This window comes from Ictidomys tridecemlineatus, chromosome 4 (assembly GCF_052094955.1).
Source record: "Ictidomys tridecemlineatus isolate mIctTri1 chromosome 4, mIctTri1.hap1, whole genome shotgun sequence".
Lineage (NCBI taxonomy): Eukaryota > Metazoa > Chordata > Mammalia > Rodentia > Sciuridae > Ictidomys > Ictidomys tridecemlineatus.
Genome location: NC_135480.1, coordinates 189,847,480 through 189,861,511, shown reverse-complemented (window position 1 = coordinate 189,861,511; position 14,032 = coordinate 189,847,480). Strand labels below are relative to the sequence as shown.

Genomic DNA, 14,032 nt, shown 5'->3' with positions numbered 1-14,032 from the left:
TCTCACTGAGAAAAGGAAGGACCCTATACATTTTAAAAATCATTTTCATATGGCTTGGCCTACAGATAAACAGGCATATTCTCTCTCTCTCTCCCCTCTCCCCTCTATCTACCTACCCTTCTCCCCTTCCCTCCTCCCCTCCCCCCCTCATACACACAATCTTTACCATCTTTTTGATTCTTAATGACCACAGGTGAAACCTACCCCACCCCTTTCTCATTTATTCCATAAAGAAGGCAGTTTGAGGTCCTTTGGGGCACATGACCTGCAACATGGGTAAGAAAATGAACTACATTTTTGGAGAACGGGATGGACTTCACTTTGAGTACACCTTGGAAAAAACTATATCTGAGGATCAGTTCACCAGGAAACATATTTTTTAAAAGTGTACACGTGGGCTGGGGATGTGGCTCAAGCGGTAGCGCGCTCGCCTGGCATGCCTGCAGCCCGGGTTTGATCCTCAGCACCACATACAAAGATGTTGTGTCCGCCGAGAACTAAAAATAAGTAAATAAATAAATAAATATTAAAATTCTCTCTCCTTCCCTCCCTCCCTCCCTCTCTCTCTCTCTCTCTCTCTCTCTCTCTCTCTCTCTCTCTCTCTCTCTCCCTCTCTCACTCTCTTTAAAAAAATAAAATAAAATAAAAGTGATAAAAGTGTACACGTTTGACCTGTGGCTGGCGGTGGGAGGCAGGGGGGTCTGGGGTGGATGGATGGGGAGGAAACAACAATAAATGAGATGCCATCGACAAGGATAAATCCCAACCGACGTTAAAAAGCAAAACTAAACTGAAGGTCTCTGCCAGGTGGTTTCCACCGGTAGAGAATGAAGCTGTCACTAAAGTCTTAAATATGTACTGATGTATTCTCTAAATATTTTACAATTTTGACAAAGAAAATTGGACAGTATGTGCTCGTCAATACCCTTGCCAACAGGGAACATAATACACACAGCCTTCATGTGAAAATCTGATACCTGAAACTAAACACAGCGGGCAGGGAAAGCCAGTGTGATGTCCGAGCAAGTGCCCCACACTGCAGAATCACAGTGGGGCACCCCAGGCTCTCTTGGCCAGTTTGCCAGCTTTGCCAAAAGGGAAGGGCAGAGAAAAGCTGGTAACCAACCAACCTGAGTCTGGATATACAGTCTCAGGCCATGTGTAGGACTGGTAAATGCTTGAATAATGCACACCTGATAAGAACAGGATTATGGTCAGGGCGTATGACACAGAGGGCAAGTGTGGCCTCAGGAGCCTCAAAGACCCAATTTCAAGTCCTAGTGATGTCACCTGACAAGTACAAATGCCCCAAACCTCTGAATCCTTATCTGTAAAATAAGGCTACAAGCAATTACACACAAGGTTCTTGTGCAGAATGCCCTTACCAAACACTTAATAAATATTCTCTCTCTTTTGTGCCCACTGTTGGTGAGACTGGCCTAATCCAGTAATATTGTTCCAGGAGAGCTTAAGTAAACATTTATCTCTGCTTCTGGCAAATGAAAATATTCTAACTTCCACTGCTATTCCAAGGGTTTTAGCTCAGTGGTAGAGCACTTGCTTAGCATGTGTGAGGCACTGGGTTCAATTCTCAGCACCACATATGAATAAATAAAATAAAGGTCCAGGAGGGAAAAGATCTGGTTTCACCCTAAATAGAAACCACGCTAATACCAACAGGCACCCCCATCCCCCCAAACTGAGCAATTTATAAAACCTACTGCAAAGGCCCATTCATGCAGGTGGCTTGTGAGAAATCAAAGCTGCTTTTAAGAAAGCACCTATGCAGCTGAGTGCAGTGGTGCACACTTGTAATCCCAATGGCTTGGGAGGCTGAGGCAGGAGGATTTTTAATTCAAAGCCAGCCCCAGCAACTTAGTGAGGCCCTAAGCAACTCAGCAAGACCCTGTCTCTAAATAAAATATTTTAAAAAGTGCTGGGGATGTGGTTCAGTGGTTAAGTACCCTGGATTCAATCCATGGAAGGAAGGAAGGAAGGAAGGAAGGAAGGAAGGAAGGAAGGAAGGGAGGGAGGGAGGGAGGGAGGGAGGGAGGGAGGGAGGGAGGGAGGGAGGGAGGGAGGGCCGGCCTGCCTATGAATGACAATGTGGGGAAAGAATATACAAAACCGTGTCCTTACCTTAGCAGTAAGGAAAACATTAAAGTGTTCGTTGAAAGACAACACAGGGTGATCTGTGATTCTCTTTAGGAATTTATCCAAAGCTTTTCTTCTGGTCTCCACAAACTCTTCTGAAAAACGATCCACAACACCTTTCACCACAAACTTCTCAGGAAGTGGCTACGGAAACATGAAGAAAAATATCACAGTAATTGATGAGGCAGTGCAGGGGAAAAACCACCAAGCTCGCAAATAATTCCTACCACCCATCTGTCCAGGAACAGCATTTCTTGATCAGCTGGATCTTCGTGTGGTCATTGATATAAAGATTTCTGAAAGGTAGAGGGAGCAATCACAACTACCCTCTCGGTTTCACAATGCAAGGACTAAAACGCTGTAGAACAGCCCCTGAAATGCAGAGAAGTCCACAAGGAGCTCACACCTGGGTAGAAGACTGGAAATGCAGCACTCGCCAGAGGTGCAGGCCACCCAGCCGGTGTCCCAAACCAAAGCCCCACGGGATCTGTCCTACTAAGGTACAGTTGTCCTTTAGGATAATTCCTTTATTCCAGTCAGTTCTCCTCCTGTTCCTACAGGCAGACACTCTCATGCCCCAACTTTTTGTGCTAAGCAGATAACCAAAGTGGGAACCAGGTATGAGAGCAGCACATGGGAATTCCTGAGGAAATTCCTCAGGAAATTCAGCAGCACATGGAGATTCCATAGAAAGCTGTCCACCCGGCACCACCCTCACTCTGCTTCTCCGGTGCCTGTGGACAGCACACCCTTCACCAAAGCTAATGTGTGTTTCATCTCTGTCCCTGACATATCGGTTCCCCGAGATGCCCCTGTCACCCTCAATTAGTTACACCTTCTCCTCCCTGTATCTTCAACATCTCCCGCTCATCCAGCTTCATTCCTGGAGTCTACAAAAATATGGTTGGTTCTCTACCTGAAGAAAAAAAAAATCCAACCATCCCTTGACTTGACCTCTTCTCCACTCAACTTCCTGAATCATTCCATCTTTTTGAAAAGAGCCACTTGATTTCCACTCTTTCCATTGATTTCTCAAGCCCCAACCTTCCCTCCAACCCAAAGAAAAGCCGGCTCTGGCACTTCACCGTCAAGACTGCGTTTCTCTGCCCTCTCCACATCTGATGCAGAAACCACGCTTTCAGATGATCACAATGACTTTCTAGCCCCCCATTTATGTGGCCATTTTTCTGTTCTTATGTCAGGAGTCAGTCGGGCAAACTGTCTTTTGATTCTGCTGAACAGGACTTGGGAGGAAGACCTAAGGAGCACACAGTGGTAGGTTGTGCCTCATTTCACAAAACAAAGAGCCTCCTGAAATAGCCGTCCATTCTTCAGAGTTAGTTCGATGATCTTACATCTGTTGAACCAAGAGTTTATTATTTAAAGGAACACTAGGGTAAACAACTTCTTCAAATGATTTCCTTCTGTATTAAGTGTTATTATTCCCAAAAGTACATGGCTTTGGGAATTTGTCTGTCCTCATTTCAAACATCCTGAATGGGACACACCAGCTCTTAGCCTCATCTTTATTACTTTCTGGTTGTTTGTGCCTAGGACCCTGGGCTATGGTGAAGTCAAGTGTGTCTGTAGTCTGTAAGTGAGATCATGTTTTCAAGAGCTCAACACAGCTCCAAGCACACGGGAGAGGCCTAACAAATGTTAGATGAGGTTGTTAAATTTGTGAACACTGAAAACAGAAGCAAAATGGGGAATAGGACACAGGGTAGAAATTCCATGGATCACTGAGGCTAAATTTTTTTTTAATCCAGGATACCATTTCATACCTACTAGGATGGTTATTAGAAAATAGGAAACAAGTGCAAGAAAACACGTAGAAAAACTGTATCCTTATACAGCACTGGTGGGAATATAAAATAGTACAGCTGCCGTGGGAAACAGTTGGGCTGTTTCAAAAAAAAAAAAAAGATTAAGCATAGAATTACCATATGATCCATTCCCTGGTGTGTAGCCAAGTTAGAAAAAAAAAAAAAAAGCGTTGCACCAAAATCTTGTACAACGAATATTCCTAGCAGCATGAGTCATGACGCCTGGGCTGGGAGAGGGGCCATGGGGAGTGACTGCCAGTGGGCATGGGGTATCCTGAGGGTGATGACAATGTTCTGGGTTGAACAGTGGTGACAGTCATGCAACATTATGATGGCCTAAAAGCCACCCAACTACACCATGAAATGGCTCAAGTGATGGCCTTTATGTTAAATGAATGTACCTCCCTTTTTTTTTTTTTTAAACAGAAGTAGATATGATGGTGGAATCAGACATCAGAGGGACAAGAGGAGGCTACGCTGCTGGCCTTAAAGATGGAAAGAGGCCACAGGACAAGGAACTCAGGTGCCTCTAAGAGCTGGAAGAAGCAGGCACGGATCCTCCCCTAGAGCTTCAGATGGACGCAGCCCTGGTCTGCACCTCAACATTAGCCCATGAGACTGCTCGTGGACTTTTAACCTCTAAAAAAAATATGCACTGTTTAGGCCACTTAAAAAAAAATAGGACCTAGAGCAGATTTCCGAAAGTGAAAAGAAATGAAGGAAGATAGGCCCTAAACTGATAGACCGCCATGGTGGGGCCTCAATGCACCAAATCTATGTATGTTAGTGTATTTGTTATTTTTGCTAACAGAAATGCTTTTAAAAACTAGATACATTTATAGATAAGTGTTTGGAATCTGCAACAAATAAATAAATCCTACTTGCAAAACATTACAGTTAAATCTTTCAAGCTTTAGCCTTGAAGTACTGACATTCCAAGAAAACTTCCAAGTGAAATACAGTCAAGTGTATTTGGAAAAAATACTTTTGACATATATTCTATACTAGTTTATAAAACCGTTTTGCAACCTCTGAAATAAAAGCATATTTCCTACAGACTGTCACTGAAACACTACATTTCTGGTAAGAAATCTGGACAAACATTTTAGTTGCTCAATCTTTTTTTTTCCTTCAAAATATGCACGTTTATTTATTATACTGACATTGCTTTACTACATATTACATAATTATAAAGCATTCACAAACATTATAAAAGGATAGTTGAAAGACACACATAAACAAATGCTTTAATGTTTTCATTCTGAACCTCTATGATTGTCTTGCAAAGCTTTACTGCTCAAACTTGAAATGCCCAACTTCCTCTTGTCAGCATTTGAACAGTTTCTTCTATACAATCCAATACTTGGTGCACACCCACTTCATGACACAAACCTATCCTTTCCTATGCTTTTCAGTTTAGTAGAAAATACTGCTACCAGGCAAAAATAACTCTCAAATAAATAAAGGAACATCAAGATTAAAGGCCTTGACCCTATAAAGAATAATTGCCAAGCCTGGTTTAATTTAAAGTATTTGAAAGTTCGATCAATGTTTCACTACTTATTAACTTAGCTACTGGAAAAAAATAAAAGTATGTATATTTAACAGTACCAAAAAAAAGAGAGAGAACTAGAAAATGAAGGTGTAGTTTTTATTGATCATTTCATATTAGGAAAAAGTCACTGAATTACAAATTTCTTCTCCTTAAGTCCTGTGAGTATTAACCTAAAAGAAAACTGGGTGCAGAGAAAATGCAAACATAGCCCTCCTATAAAGTGCCTTCATAAAAATGAAGAAAACTTCCAAGTGAAATACAGTCAAGTGTCTACATTCACTTCATCTTCTGAATTTACGCCTGCCCATTTTATCATTCTCTCTGCTGCATAACTACCATTTGCACTGATATCATTTTATCAGTCTCTCTGCTGCATAACTACCATTTGCACTGGCAAATGGAGCAGGGTTAAAACCACTGAGCAAACACAGAACAAAACAATAGAACGGAGGTTCCAGGGACAGAGGGGAAGGGGAAATGAGGAATTTTTCATCTAGTGTAGAGTTGCTGTCATACAAGATGAACAAGGTCTAGATGCCTGCTGTGAAACAATGATGCCTAAGAACAATGCGGTGTTCTGCACTTAAAACCTTATCAAGAGGGCAGATCTAGTGTTGTGTTCTACACACACACACAAGCAAAGGTACACGAGGAAATTCTGGAGGTGGTGGGTGTCTATTGCATAAGTGGTGATAGCATCATGGTGCACACATGCTCATGAAATTGTAGGCATTAAAGACACACATGGTTCTTTTGTGTGTACCAATTATACTTCAATAAAGCTTAAAGAAAACACTGAGGGAAAAACAGTAGCAATAAATACTTTTGGGTGGCTCCAACTGTTACATAATACAGAAAAACATAGCGAAGCGCTTTTATGAGACGACAACCGTACTCACACACTTTGGTTACAAGATGACATTTTAAGCACATATGGTTATTTCTTTGGTTTTTAAAATTCCTGAGGAACAAAGCAATATTTTTTTTTTTAAGTCACAGCACCGTAAAACACAGGGGCCAGAGGTGTAGCTCAGTAGTAGACTGTATACTCAATACGCACAAGGCCCTGGGTTCAATCCCCAGCACCACATAAAGGGGAGAGGGAAGCTACTGTTCAACAGGACAGAATTGTTAAGATAAAGTAGAAAAGACTGGGTTGAGAGAAAGTCCAATCAATATAAACCATCTTGTAATTCTACTCAGGCAAAGGAAAGGCGGGTCTAGGAAGCAGAGGGTTGAGTTTCTCCGGTAGAGCTCCAAAGGTTACTAGGTTCAGAAGAACAGGGACTGCAAACAAGGGCAGCCTATGACAACCCACCGGGAAAGGCAAATCAAAGAACTCAGTGCCTCCCCAGAGCCTCCCTCTGGATGGCTGTTGACCCACCACTTCACATGGCTTCAACGAAGCCCAGGTTTCAGAGTGGGGATTTTATCTTCACACTCCTAACCTGAGCAACAGCACTGGGAAGCTCTGGCATGCTCAAACATTTCTAACCTCAGCAGACTTGGGAAGGCAGACACAAAACGCCAAACAAACCAGGAACCCACCACCATGCCCCTAAAGTTTCCCACATGATTTAAAAAGTTGCTGAAGTTCCTCCCCCAAAATATGACCTCTCAATTATAAAAAAGGCCATTTTTTAAGCGGGCAAAGGATCTGAATAACTACTTCTCTAAGACACACAAATGTCCAACAAACCCTTGAAAAGATGCCCAACGTCATTAGCCATCAGGGAAATGCACGTGTAAACCACAGTGAGACACCACCTCCCACTCACAAGCAAGAATACAACTAAAGACAGATGATCACCATTATGGATGAAGACGTGGAGAAACTGCAACTCCCCATGAGCTGCATATGGGGATATAAAATGATATTGCCACAGACTGGTAGTTCCTCAAAAAATTAAATATAGAATTACTTAGGATTTAGCAATTACACTCCTAGGTATCGACCCAAGAAAAACAAAACCATGTGGCCACAGAAAAAGTCTTACATCAATGTTCACAGTAGTAGTATTCATAATAGCCAAACAAGCAAAACAACTGAAATGTTCATCAAGGGTGAGTGGATAGACAAACACAGGGATGAAGCAGAAACAGATGCTGTCATGCATGACCTTGAACACACAATGCTCAGTAAGAGAAAGAACCTGGTCACAAACAGTCACATAGTGCATCATGATCATCCCACTGATGTGAAACGCCCAGAAAAGACAAATCTATAGAGACAAAAGTAGAGGTAAGGTTCCTAGATGCTGGGGAGATAGAGGGTTTGAAATCAAGAGCTAAGCACTTCAAAGTTTCTTTTGGGGGTGATGAAAACATTCTAACGTTGATTTGATGATGGTGGCAAAATTGAATATTATACTAAAACCTTTGAGTTGTACATTTTAAATGAATGAATGGTAAGATATATGAATTATATACCAATAAAGCAGTTTTTATACACCAATAAAGTTTCTGTAAAATGATTTTTTTGTGTGGGAAAAAAGTTTTGCTTCTGGTTTGACTTTAAAATTTAAATCAGAGATGCTCTCCTAAATTAAATCTCCTTCTACTTCAGATATGTATTGAGAATTCATGAAGAAATTTAAGGTTCTGCAGGCTTCTAAAGTACCTTCTTACGGTTTCTACTCAGACATAAGAAACCATACTTAGAGATGATCTGCATCCACCTGGGCATTCTGGAGATTTCCATGCTGTGCTTCATGCATCAAGGTGGATGGATGAGTGCCACTATGTTCCACCAGTAGGTGTCGCTCTCTAGCCTTTGATCTCAAGCGCCACTTGGTGAAAGTAGTAGATGCAGGAGGGGGAACATACTGTGGGCCTCCCATAAAGAGCACTTCCATCCCCAGCCCAGGAAAGAAAGGGAGAGAACAAGAGAACGGCAATGGACAAAGTCAACAAGTGGCTCCTCCAGACAGGTGAGGCAGGTTAACCACAGAGATACCTACAACAGGAATGATGCTTTACCTCTGTGGTTTTCCTCTCCAGGACACATTACTCCAATCTAACCCCCGAAAAAGCACATTAGACTAAGGTCAACTGAGGGACAGGCTACAGAATACCTCACCAGTACTCCTCAAAACCATCATCAAAAAAACAAGGAAAGCTTGAGAAACTGTCAAAACCAAAAAGAACCTAAGGAGACATGACTAGGATATTTAATGTGGTGTCTTGGGTCTGTCTTGGGTCTGTCCTGGGACAGAAAAATGACACCACACAAAACTACTCTGAATCAAGCAGTTTTGGTTAATAATGTTCAAAAATAACAGTAATGATGATTGGTTCATAAATTGTGACAAATGTGTTATACTAATATAAAATGTTAATAATGAGCAAAACTGGGTGTGGAATATATAAGAATTCTCTGCTACCTTCACAATAATTTTGTGATTTTTAAATTGTTCTGACATATAAAAAGTTTATTATAAAAAATGATTCACTAGCTGCCAATTTTGCCAAGTTAAGATTCTAATTTAAGAAACAGGGGGGCTGGAGATGTGGCTCAAGCGGTAGCGCGCTCGCCTGGCATGCGTGCGGCCGGGGTTCGATCCTCAGCACCACATACCAACAAGGATGTTGTGTCCGCAGAGAACTAAAATAAATAAATAAATATTTAAAAAAAGAAAAAGAAAAAAAAAGAACAGCTCCAACTGTTTAAAAACAATTGTTCACTTTTCAGGCATGCTTTTAAGTGATGAGAAGATAGAAAAGGAAAACCTCAGGCTTGGAGAGCAGAGGGGACACCTGGTGGGAAAAGAGGAGATGCTCTGGGAAAGAATGGTCCCATCATTTGTACCCCAACCCTAGCAACAGGGCTTTTCCCACCTTCGAAGAGAAGACATGGCCAGTATGTTCACAGCACATACAACCAAGGGGGGGGGGGGGTTGGAAGACACAATGGTAACGGGAAAATTGGTAGTGCTAAGAAGTTTTTCAAACAAGGACTTTGTTACAGGACAAATCAGTCTCTTTCCAAACAGATTTATGACCCAAACTGCCCAAAGACCTCCAAAACCCAAACAAATCTCTAGGATCTAATTATTTCTACTTTTTATAAAGTATTTAATACGTATATTGGGGTGTGTGTGTGTGTGTGTGTGTGTGTGTGTGTGTGTGTGTTGCTGGGGATCAAATCCACAGTCTTGTGCATGCTAAGTGATTTGTTAGTCTTTGAAATTTCATTTGCTCTGGTTCTATAAAAAAGAAAAAAACATGTGTAGGCATAAGTTGATAAATGTTATGCTGCTTCAATAAATAGGGTTAGGTGGTTTTGTTTGTCTTTTAAATTAAAGAACTGTGGCTGGAATGAATTGTGTGGCAGATTCCTGCTCCCTGAGTTACCCATGTCCAAAGAAAGCCAGCCACAATCTAAGGCATCATTCTTCACCTGGTGGCAGCTATCCAAACCTCAAGAACAGTGGCCACTGAGGGGAGAGAGCCATCTGGGGGAGGGCTTATGCTATCAAGCTTTGACATTTAAAGAGGCAGCAAGTGAGAATTAGAGTTCTCCATTCCTCAAAAACATTGCCATAATGAGAGTGAAAATCTACTCCACCCCGCCTGAGAAACTGGCATACTGTACAGCCAATCAGAAATCAAAATCTAAAAGGTGAAATACACTATCCAGTGTGTTTTACGTACATTTGATGGGGGAGTCTGGCATAGAGATGTGGCTAAGTGTACCCGGAATGGAAGGGGCAAGATCACTCGCGGAAAGTGAGAACAAGTTGTATTGACTTACTACCTACGGGAATGAGATGAGTGGGCTGGGATTCTTCCAGTTTGCTCCTCAACCAGTCAAAATCCTGGTATCTTCGGCGAACAGAATATTCTGGCAAGTCAAACTCTGCCCGAGTACTCTGCAAATAAGAAAATGGAAAAAAATGAGCATAAGGGAATAGAAGCATATCTTGGCTGGAGGGAAGGAAAAAAGCACTCTTAGGATAACCAAACTGGGAAAGAACACAAGTTCCTTCCACCAGATGTGCCAGCCAAGTGGCGGAGTTTACCAACATGAACGACCAGTCGAAGCCACAAATTCAAGGAGGCAGAATGACAACGTCAGGTTTGGGGGGTTTTGTGCCTTTGTTTTTTCCTACCCTCAGGAAATGGAACTCAGAATTGTTTAGAACATTTGATTCATTTCCTCCACGCTTAACTCAGAATGTTCTTCACAGAATAATTCCACTTAGGATATTGCAACTATTTCCGAATCCGTGTAAAGAAATTGAGTCTCTACTTTCCAGTAAATATGCTGACAAGCTTTGCCAAAGGCAAAGGAAAGTAAAGGGTGGAGATAATGGATCACTGCTCATTTAGGAGGCAGATTAAAGGAAAATAGAAAGGGTTTTGCTTAATCTGCCAGATTCTGCCAGAACCACGACCTTCAAAGTATACTGTATTTTAGATGCATAAGAAAGTATCTAGGACATAATATAATACCACTGTACCAGATAAAAATATCAATAACCTTATCTTCTTTCCTGAATGTTTAGTTTTCTAAAACATGAAACAGCATTTTAAGTAAGAAAACCAATGTTAAATAAAATTAAGTTGATTTACATCAAAACAACACTTTTACTCACTGATTAGAATCATGCCACTTTTCCCTAGGAGGGCACCAACAGTTACTGATCTCAGAAATTAAAGTCCAAGATAAAAATGGCTCAAGCGACATTTTATAAATTCACTCCTTCAAGCCAAATTTCTGTTTTAATTCAAGACACCAAGAAAATCTTTAAAAGACAAAAAGGAAGAGTCATCCAAAGAAATGGCTGTGAACGGTTTTGACACTGAAAATTTTGATCTCATCCTCCCCAAAAGTTGTGCTCACAGTCTGAGCAAAACCCTGAAGGTGCAGGACTCAGTCTTAGACTGTCTTTTCAAAGTCCCAGATCAGCAAACACCCATGAAACACAACCTTCCCCCATGGTTGGGGACTTCAGGGGTGGGAAGATGTGGAAAAATTCATTCAGTTTGGTTCTCTGTAAATTATTAGAAGACTCTCCCAAAGAATTGGAATCACAGAAGGCAGGGATGGGTAGCAATGCTTAAATCCACAGAACGAGTCACTCCTGACGAAGTTTCAGGTATGACATGACAGCAGTGGAGGACAGGCCACTGGACACTCACCCTGAGGCAGGGTGGGAAGAACTCTGCCTGGGAAGTGCTAGTACCCACCAGATCCCAGAGGCACCAGCCGGCCTCCCTGAGCCTTAGTTTCCTCAATAGTAAGAAGATTGCTGAGAGAAGGCCTCTCACTGTGTCCACAGACAGGCTCCATCAGAGAACTGATGATCATCAGCCCATGAAAGGGACATTTTGAAAAGTGACAAGTGAAAGCAACTCATTTTCATTATAAATGGGACTGATGGGAGCCTGTGGCTTTTTCTTCTTCTTCTTTTTTTTTTTCAACTGCCCATTTCTCTTTATTATGTTTTTCAAATACATTTTAGAAATTATACTTTATGTAACATTTCTCCTCTATGAAATTAATATTTGATAACTGCAAGAAACAGCATAATAAAACACAAGATTTGTTTTGCTTCAGCCAATTTCACATTTGGGGAACTGGTTTTTTTCCTTTTTCCTTTCTATTTATTATTTATTCAGGCTATATATACTTACTTTAAAACATCAGGAGAAATAAGTTAAAGGCTCAGCCATAATCCCATTAGAGTTTGTACCTTTCCATATTTTTCTATGAACATTCATTTATTCACTCATTTTCTGTATCACTTTAGTACATCTTAGACATCTCTCTATGTCAGTAAGTTCAGATCTACATAACTATTTTTAATAGATATACAGTGTTCCATTGAGTGGCTATACAATTATTAAACCAAATTCCCATTCAAGTTTTTTCCAACTTTTTCCCCCAAATTTTTATGGGTGCATTACACTTGTACATAATAGGATTGTTACATATTCATGCATGTACACAATGTAACAATAATTTGGCCAACATCATTCCCCAGAATTTCTCCTTTCCCTCCCCTCTGTTTCCAACTTTCCAAACAATAAACAATGCTACAATAAACATCAGTAGGCACCTATCTGATAATTCTATTAAAATAATTCCTAAAAACAGAATTGCTGGATGAAAGAACATACATATTTTTAATCAACACACTGCTTCAAAAAATAAAGCAATTTATATTCTTATATTCAAATGCTTGTTGGCCATATACGTTTCTTCTATTGTCAAGGGTTCCCCACACCCCACCCCACCCTTTTTTTTTTTTTTTTTTTTTGGTCAAGTCTTTTACATTTGTATAAGCTCTTTATTGCAACTTGCCTTTTGTATTTCTAAAGGTTTTTTTTGAAACAGAACTTTCAATTGTCACGAAGTAGATTTCCTGTGTCCCTTCCCCTTAAGGCAGCTGCTTTGGTGTCATCAACCAGAAGGCCATCACACTGCAAGCTTATACACATATTCACCTGTATCCTCTCCTTTGCGGGTTTTCTTTTATGTCATTAAGCACTGTTATTACACTTCTAGGAATTTACTATTGGGAAAGATTTGTTGGGTATTTTTTGTTGTTGTTGTTGTTGTTTTGTTTTTGTTTTTCTTTTGGTCAGGTGGTGCTGGAGATTTATTCCAAAAGAAATTGACCATGCTACATCTCCAGCCTTTTATATTTTTTACTTTGAGACAGGGTCTCACTAAATTGATGAGGATCTCACTAAAATGTTAAAGCTGGCTTTGAACTTGCAATCCTCCTGTCTCAGCCTCCTGAGCTGCTGGAATTACAAACATGCACCATCATGCCTGGTTTGGAAAAGAAAGTTTTACAAGCAGCAGGGAAACTGGATGTGTTGGCATGTACCTATAGTCCCAGCTACTGGGGAGGCTGAGGCTGGAGGATCACTTGAGCCCAGGAGGAGATCATGCATCCTGGGCAACACAACAAGGCTATAACAAAACAAACAAAAAATGTCCAGGGATGCCTAGAGATAACCAAAGAAGCATTCCTATAGAGTGATAATGTTAAGCTTCTAATGTAGAAAAATGAATATTCTTTACTATGAGAATTATACTGTTACTTATTCTTAGGTCCTGTCTCAAAAAAAAAAAAAAAAAAAGAAGTGGCATATATATCTTTATGATGATCTGCATTGCAATATCATTTCAAATTGCAAAGGAATCAAAGCAACCTATATGAACAACAATTTTAAAATACTATAAGAAAATTATAGTGTATTTATTCTATAGTTATCAGTAATTATGTTTTAAGATATTTTAATGACAAAAATGCTTCAATATAGTTTTAACCAGCAAAATACCAGATTCATTGTACATCCATTATTATTTCACTTGTGTTAAAATTTTTAACAGGAAAAAAGTTTAGAACTGACAGTGAAAACTCCTCTTTATAATCATCCTTGTTTCCAAATTTTATCATCCATATACAATATTTTTACAGTCAAAAACATACAAAATGTTCATTTTTTTTAAGAGAGAGGGAGAGAGAGAGAGAATTTT

General features: G+C 40.4%; 1 protein-coding gene across 1 annotated transcript in view; it reads right to left on the bottom strand.

Annotated features, from left to right (window-relative positions):
• Snx30 (sorting nexin family member 30) overlaps positions 1–14,032 on the bottom strand; it is a 106,766-nt gene that overhangs the window by 33,003 nt on the left and 59,731 nt on the right. Inside the window, exons 3-4 of the mRNA XM_005329699.5 lie at positions 10,296–10,406; positions 2,140–2,298 (exon numbers count right to left, since the gene is read on the bottom strand). Of these exons, the coding sequence (XP_005329756.1) occupies positions 2,140–2,298; positions 10,296–10,406 (270 nt within the window). The remainder of the gene's footprint in view (positions 1–2,139; positions 2,299–10,295; positions 10,407–14,032) is intronic.